Genomic DNA, 7,578 nt, shown 5'->3' with positions numbered 1-7,578 from the left:
ACTAGAAAGATGTATATTTATTATAAAAATGTCTATGATATCAGTCTTTAGTTGTTCCTTTTTTTTCTAAATAAAGCTTGACCTTTAATTTGATTGCTTATTGTTTGTTGAATAAAAGAGTTCCAATGTCAAATTGAATAAATGTGTTAATGGTGTTAAAGATTTTTTTTACATTGCTAAACATTTTTAATTTATCACATGCAATAAATACATTTTGATAGCGTTGATTTTTATAATTGATTCTCAGTATCTACTGCTTGATTTAGAGACTGAAGGACTGTAGTGTTTGTGTTTGTGTTCAGTGAGATCTATATTTGACTCTATCTGATGGTATCTGCAGGGCTGGAGAGGAAAGTGCCCAGCAGGCAGAATCGTGACGATCTTGTCAGGAAGGGCCTGGCAGAGGCTGGCATGGGTGAGAAACATCACTCTTCAGCTCCCCGCTGTCAGCAGCAGCGTGCAGGCGTAACGTTAGCGAGATCACCTGCTCCTGTCTGACCACCAGCAGAGTTAGGAGGCTTTTATGAGAACGTGATGACAGCCGTTTTTCCCGTGCTTGCAGAGTCTGGCCTGGCGTGTGGCGTGAGTCCAGACGAGGCAGGAGCCCCAGCGCTGGACGAGTCTGACGGAGAGGAGCGCGAGGACGAGCCCATGGCTCCGCTGGCCAGCAACACCGAGGATCTCGGGTCTGATGAGGACAATCTGTCTGCAGGTCAGGATCCGTGAACGCAGGGCCTTCTGTAAAACGGATGACTGAGAGCCAACATGGAGTGAAAATTGATGCTGTTAACTCTATCACTGTTGCAGTGTTTCTACAATAATGTTTTTGAAATTTAATGCTCTGGTGGGTGAACTTGACCAAGACCACTTGATTTTTCCAAGTTGTAAGTAAAACAAAGATTATTGGAGAATGTTATACAAGGAAATACTTAAATCTTTCTACTTCAAAATGTAATTCAATGTGTCATTTGTCGTCTCTTTCTCATTATTTGTGAAATTTGTTTTAGCAATTTCTGAGAGAAAATTATTTTAAAGTAAAGAATACACAGAATTTTTTCAGTGCAAGTCCTGGTCAAAAAGCCAAAAACTAGACCAGTGGAAAGGAGTAGATGCCCCACAATACACTGCAAACTCACATTAATGGACAAAACAATTTCCATATGATTTCTTTCTTTACTTATTTATTTATTGTTGAATATTCTGTTTCAGGAATATGACTCATTAGGGAAGCAAAATAGGTTGCATGTCATCTTGATACTGACACTGAAAAAAATGAGTGTATAAACAGTTTTAATTTAGAAATTGCTAAAAACAATTACAAAGAAATGGCAAGTGAATTAGCACTAGGTGGCGGCAGAGATTACAGAATGCTCTTTTCTGGCCTGATCTCTTTACAGCGCGAGACGCCACAGAGATGATAGACACAGAAGGGGAACTTGAACAAAGTGAGGATGAGGAGCAGTCCTGTGTTAATGCCTCAAACAGAGGGGCCAGTGTGGGGCCCCCTGAGGCCCCTGAGTGCCATGAGCAGAAAAAAGAAAAGGCGCCACTCAGAGAAGTCCACACTCCTCCAGCCAAACCTCCTGTGAAGCTACTTACTAGACTGGGCAGCCTCGACAGTCCGTATCAATTTATCAGATGCATGTATAATAGTTTTCTAGATTTTTCCAGAAGAGTGCTTGTTTTAAGTAATAATGAAACTAAATTAGTCACAACAGTTTTTATTTTTGCTCTTGTCCGTTAGGTACCCACTCTAATCAGAGCAGGCCCGCTCCTGCCACGCTGCCCAGGAACTTCACCCTGCCCAAAGATGCCCTGCGGGGCAGGATCTCCACCCCCACCGGCTCCCCTCACTTAGGTCTGATGCCCCCTAGCTGCATCATCGAGGAACTGCACCGTGCGCTGGCCGCCAAACACCGGCAGGACAGGTGAGACACTCATGCGGGACAGTCCTTCAGGAATCATTTATCCAGATTCCCTAATCATTTATTAAAAGCACCATATAGATGTAGTTCTGTCATGACAACTCTCGGAGGGATTGGCATGGTAATGTACATGACAATGTTAATCTATTTGGTCTTGGCAGAATAGATCTGCTGCTGCTGCGGCAGAGCAAGTACCGAGACTTGCTACTGCCAATACATCCACAACATGCTGCTGTGAGCATGTAAGAAATACTGCTGCTGCAAATATAACATACATGAAATAACCCCATATAGCATACATGAATCACCTCGTAGCAGATCTATACAGGTGGAGCTGGGGAAGGTGGAGGGTTTCTGAAGCAAGCTGCACTGCTACGGCAAGCACTAGTTATATATTTGAATGTTGAGCAGCGAGCTCATTGGCTACCGATACAGGAGAGAACCAATCAGCTGTGCCATGTGATAATGATGTCATTTGGGTCAGACTGAGTACCTATTGGACTGCTCCATCTAGAGTTTCATGCCAGAACTCTGTATTTCATATGAATTTTGTGATATGTAGTCACATGATAGGTACATTACTGTTCAAAGGTTGGGGTCAGTAAGATATTTGAATGTTTTTCAAAATAAGTCTCACCAGAACTGCATTTATTTGACCAAAAAAATACAAAAATATTATTACGATTTAAAATAGCGTTTTTCTATGCGAGTATCAGTTAAACTGTAACTGACTGCTGTGATACGCAGCTGAATTTTCAGCATCATTACTCCAGTCTTCAGTGTCACATGATCTTCAGAAATCATTCTGATATGCTGATTTACTGCTCAAAAAACATTTCTGATTTTTATCAATGTTGAAAACAGTTGTGCTGCCGAATGTTTTCATGGAAATCATTAGTTTTATTTTTCAGAATTCTTTGATGAATAGAAACTTCAAAAGAATAGCATTTATTTGAAATAGAAATGATAATTTGTAGTCACTTTTGATTAATTTAATGTGTCTTTGCTGAATAAAAGTATTAATGTTCTTCAACAACAACAACAAAAGCAACAAAAGTTTCTGACCCCAAATGTTATTAAACAGTAATGTGTCATTGTGCATTGAAAATCTTCCATAATTTTTTTAAAACATAATTTATGCATGTGGCCATTTAATGATGGCACCTTGCTATTATAAAATGCATCACAACATGTTTGAGACGATTGACTGCTGACCGGTTGGGTTCTCACATACTATTCCTCTAGTGTGACTTCTCAGGTATAAACATGGTAGATTTAACTGCATTTAACCCTCAGATGAGACAGTATGGGAAATCAAACACAGTCAGGGAGTTCAGATGCATTAACCATTTTTTCAGTCATTTTTTACATGCACATTTATGCTTTTGCATAGTTTCCATGGTAAGGAGATCCGTAGCTCACCCAGACGGCGCTCAGATGGACGGCTGTCCCGCACCGCCAGCACTGAGAATGAGCCGAGCGAAGAGGTGCAGAACAAACAAGAGGCCGAAGAGAACAAGGAGAACATGCGTCTGGATGAATACTACAGCGACCAGGACAGCTGGAACGAGTCCGTCATCTCTGGTCTGTTGCTTTGTGCTGATTGTGGACATCAGTGTTATATAAGAATCTTCTTTTTTTATTTTTTACATTAGCTACTTAACAATATTTGCAAAGTATCTGTTTAATAAAACTAAATTGGGGATTCAAACTGAGATTTGGGATCAGTGTTATTTTAGCATTATTTATATATAGTATTCATTAATATATTGGAATACATCTCAATTCAGTCAATAGTGTAATATTTTAAATGATTATATTTTAATATTTTCAGTTTTAGTGCTTTTGTTTTGGGTGTTTCTCACTGTAATTAGTATTTATATTCATACAATATATATATATATATATATATATATATACGTATATATACACAGCATATTGAATATACAGTATATATGAACATGCCTGGCCCTTGTTGGTCCATTTTACCCTCATAAATGATCATATGAACATATGTTTGGGTTTGTGCAGGTACACTTCCACGACGAATAAGAAAAGAGCTTCTGGCAGTAAAGCTGCGTAACAGACCCAGCAAACAGGAGCTGGAGGACAGGAACATCTTCCCTGTGCGCAGTGATCAGGAACGCCAGGAGATCCGCCAGCAGATTGAAACGAAGCTTGCCAAGTGAGTCTGGTTATTCCATGTCCTGCCATACTGATGCTACAAAGGTGGATTAAAGTTTCATTCACATTTAATATACACTACTGATCAAAAGTTTGGGTCGGTAAGATTTTTTTAAAGAAATGAATACTTTTATTCCCCAAGGATACATTCGTTTAATTTAAAAGTTCTTCTGAACTTTCTATTCACAGGAAATATTCATCAGCACTTGCTGTTTTCACCATTTTCTTTGCTTTAGTGCCCTGATTTTACATTAGACATCGAGTGTGGACACAATGCAGAAGTAAAATTGCTTGTCACACAAAAGTAAACAAAAATGCTAAAATATATGGGATTTTTTTGTCCCTTTTAAATGCTCATAAGTTTATTTTCCCATCCTGCCAGTGCATTATTTTATGGTTAGTTGCATGTTATTATTTGCTTTTAGTGTTGTTTTCCCCCTGCTGTCTGCAATCAGAACAGACCTGTGACCAATTTTTGAGGACTACTAGTTTTAAAGGTGGTCTGACTCGTGCATTGAAAACAAAAGGAGAAAACTAACTTTTTAGGACTGTATTGTGTAGATGTACGTTATAATTTAGCTTTGGAAAGTGTATGTACTATTAGGGTTAAGGTATATAATTATTATTATAATTTTAACTAACCCTTGGGCTTTCATGGAACACAAAAATGGATATCCATGAAAAATTGTTATGTTGCACTATGAGATATTGGTGATTTCCGGTTCGTGTTGCATCTGTCATGGTTTGTCAGGTGTTTTTCTTTTAGCCATCAGTTTAATGACCATGCAGTACATGTGTGCGTACAGTACCTACAATACACATGAACTGCATGTCAACCAGTAGGGGGAGCTATAACATTTCTGTTTCTGTGAAACCCAAGCAAATGATCACACAGTATTGCCACTCTTTGTTTTCTGTGGGATTTGAGTCAGCAGAAACCTTGATTCTCTAGTCAGTGAAGCGTTTTTGTGTTCATTTTGAGTTTGTGTGATTTTGAGGTGGGCTTTGGATCATTGTTCTGCTAGAAGATTCAACCATGGCCAAGGCTTCCTGATAGTCAGTCAGCTGTGTTAGCATGTACTGGTAGTTTATGATATCATGTCTCCCCCTCACAAGCTGTCCGGGGGCCTTTGAATGAAAAATACGCCACACATCCATCAGTATACTTCACAGGGACCTTTTAGCTGTTAGAACTTCTGTCTGTGCCAAATCCATTCCTAGTTGTGTCTCCAAAAAGCTTTTTGGCCTAATTTCTCTAAAGAGTTCCACTAAAAGTTCCAGTAATGTTTGGCAAACTGTAGGTGCATGAGTTTGTTATTTGATGGTAGCAAAAGCTTTTTTATAGTAACCCTCCCAAACAAGTTGTGGTTATGTAGGTGGTGTCTGATGTTTTGGAGATTTTCTGAACCCAAGACCAACTAATGTCTGCAATTCCTCAACTGTGATCCTTACAGATTTTTTTACGAGTATATGGATATTTTTGTGCCGTGAAAAATGATCTATTAAATCAGTTAAAAAACAGACAGTGGGGCGGGTGTTTTCTGTGTATTCTCTAAACGGTTTAGATATTTAAGGGCGTCACAGATTTGCATAGAGCAATAGTCAGATAAACCTCTTTTTGTCTGGCTCTTCAGAAAACTTTAAGCTAGCTTTTAGGGTAGCCAGATGTCCTCTGTTTCCTGGGAAATACAGGACCTTCCCATGCAAAACAGGACATCTGCTTACCGTAAGAGGTTTGAAAGCCATTTAATTTAGAGAAAAAAACAATCAACACAGTCTTTGCAAGCCTGCTCATTCTTAGTCGTATTTTTACTCTCGCTTTGAATTTCGTTTCTTGGAGGCCACCTTCAGGCATCCTCATGAGATGGGCTCCTTTATCATTTATGTTTCTTGCTTAAGTTGTTCAAGTCATTAACTGGTTATGCCTCCTCAGTGACTGCATAATAAACAGCAATTTCTGCCCGTGTCCTCTTGGTTCCACTGTATTCATCCTTCTCAGCTGTAATTATAAGTGAGCTAATAAAATATTAATGAGAATGGTGTGTGTAATCCCAATGGCTGTAAATAACTGGAGAGTTGCTGGAGAAAGAGGAACAGAGCAAAGACTGCTAACCGGCCACTGTCTAATGGACGCTTCTACTAAGCAACTGCTTCCTTTACTAAAGCTGGACTGATTTTTCTATTTTCTTTGCTTTCTCTGTATGCTCAAGACACACATGCACATTGAATTGTTTTGCACATTGAATTTGTTTTTGATCCACAAGGTGGCAGCACTGATGCTAGGTGTTGTTTTGTGGTCAAACAAGAAATGGATGAGAAGGAAAAACTCTAGCAACAAACCAGTGGAGAATGAAACAACAATAGGTTGCCACATTTGTGTCAGGGGGTTCAGATATTCACAAAACTCTACTTTAAAAGAATATAAAGATACATTTAAGTGATAAATTTTTGTCATATTTAATTTCTGAAGAGAAATAGTGCAGGAACTGGATAAAGATGATACTTTGGAAGGTTATGTGAAAGGCATATGTTGTGTGCTGTAATGGGGAGAACTTGGGGAGAAAAACACAAGATAGGGGAACACAGGACTGACATTACTCCCCCCTCCCAGAAGGCGCGTCCAACGGGGAGGGGGGGTGGGCGCTCAGGAGGCCCCTCAGGACAGACCTACACGGGACGGCAGACCCCCAGGGGGCCATGGAGGAGCATGGAGCACAGGGGGCCATGGCGGAGCAGGGAACTCAGGAGGCCTGGCCTCGGCACTCAGCCCGAGCTCTACAGATGGATTCCTATAACCCACCCCCCCAAATAAAAAAATCCTTGGGGAGAATATTGGTTTCTATGGCCCTCCGTGGGCAGGATGTGGGAACAGCGGCCCTCACTGGGCCGGACGGGGGGACTGGAGCCCTCCTTGGGCTGGATGTGGGAACTGGATCCCTCCTTGGGCTGGACGTGGGAACTGGAGCCCTTTTAGGAGCGGACTCAGGGGCTGGAGCCGACACTGGAGCAGACTCAGGGGCTGGAGCCGACACTGGAGCGGACTCAGGGAATGGAGCCGACACTGGAGCGGACTCAGGGACTGAGCCGACACTGAAGCGGACTCAGGGGCTGGAGCCGACACCAGCTGAAACAATTGAACATAATTGACACGAGGGAGAAACTAGGTAATGGGGAGAACATGGAGAGAAAAACACTAGATATGGGAACACAGGACTGACATTACTCCCCCTCCCAGAATGCGCGTCCAACGGGGAGGGAGGGGGGGTGGACGCTCTGGAGGCCCCTCAGGACAGACCTACACGGGACGGCAGGCCTCCAGGGGGCCATGGAGGAGCATGGAGCTCAGGTGGCCATGGCGGAGCAGGGAACTCAGGAGGCCTGGCCTCTGCACTCGGCTTGAGCTCTACAGACGGATCCCTATAACCCACCCCCCCAAGTAAAAAAATCCTTGGGGAGAATATTGGTTTCT

At 41.6% G+C, this 7,578-nt stretch overlaps 1 protein-coding gene across 1 annotated transcript in view; it reads left to right on the top strand.

Annotated features, from left to right (window-relative positions):
• Window positions 1-343: 343 nt before the first annotated feature.
• LOC107551323 (phosphatase and actin regulator 3-like) overlaps window positions 344-7,578 on the top strand; it is a 36,462-nt gene continuing 29,227 nt past the window's right edge. Inside the window, exons 1-6 of the mRNA XM_016232882.1 lie at window positions 344-415; window positions 563-712; window positions 1,398-1,619; window positions 1,745-1,928; window positions 3,319-3,509; window positions 3,957-4,110. Of these exons, the coding sequence (XP_016088368.1) occupies window positions 412-415; window positions 563-712; window positions 1,398-1,619; window positions 1,745-1,928; window positions 3,319-3,509; window positions 3,957-4,110 (905 nt within the window). The 5' untranslated portion in view covers window positions 344-411. The remainder of the gene's footprint in view (window positions 416-562; window positions 713-1,397; window positions 1,620-1,744; window positions 1,929-3,318; window positions 3,510-3,956; window positions 4,111-7,578) is intronic.

The sequence above is a fragment of the Sinocyclocheilus grahami genome, unplaced genomic scaffold (genome assembly GCF_001515645.1).
Source record: "Sinocyclocheilus grahami isolate Dianchi unplaced genomic scaffold, SAMN03320097.WGS_v1.1 scaffold420.1, whole genome shotgun sequence".
NCBI lineage: Eukaryota > Metazoa > Chordata > Actinopteri > Cypriniformes > Cyprinidae > Sinocyclocheilus > Sinocyclocheilus grahami.
Note: the sequence above shows the minus strand (reverse complement) of the source record. Positions and strands in the feature narration are given on the sequence as shown.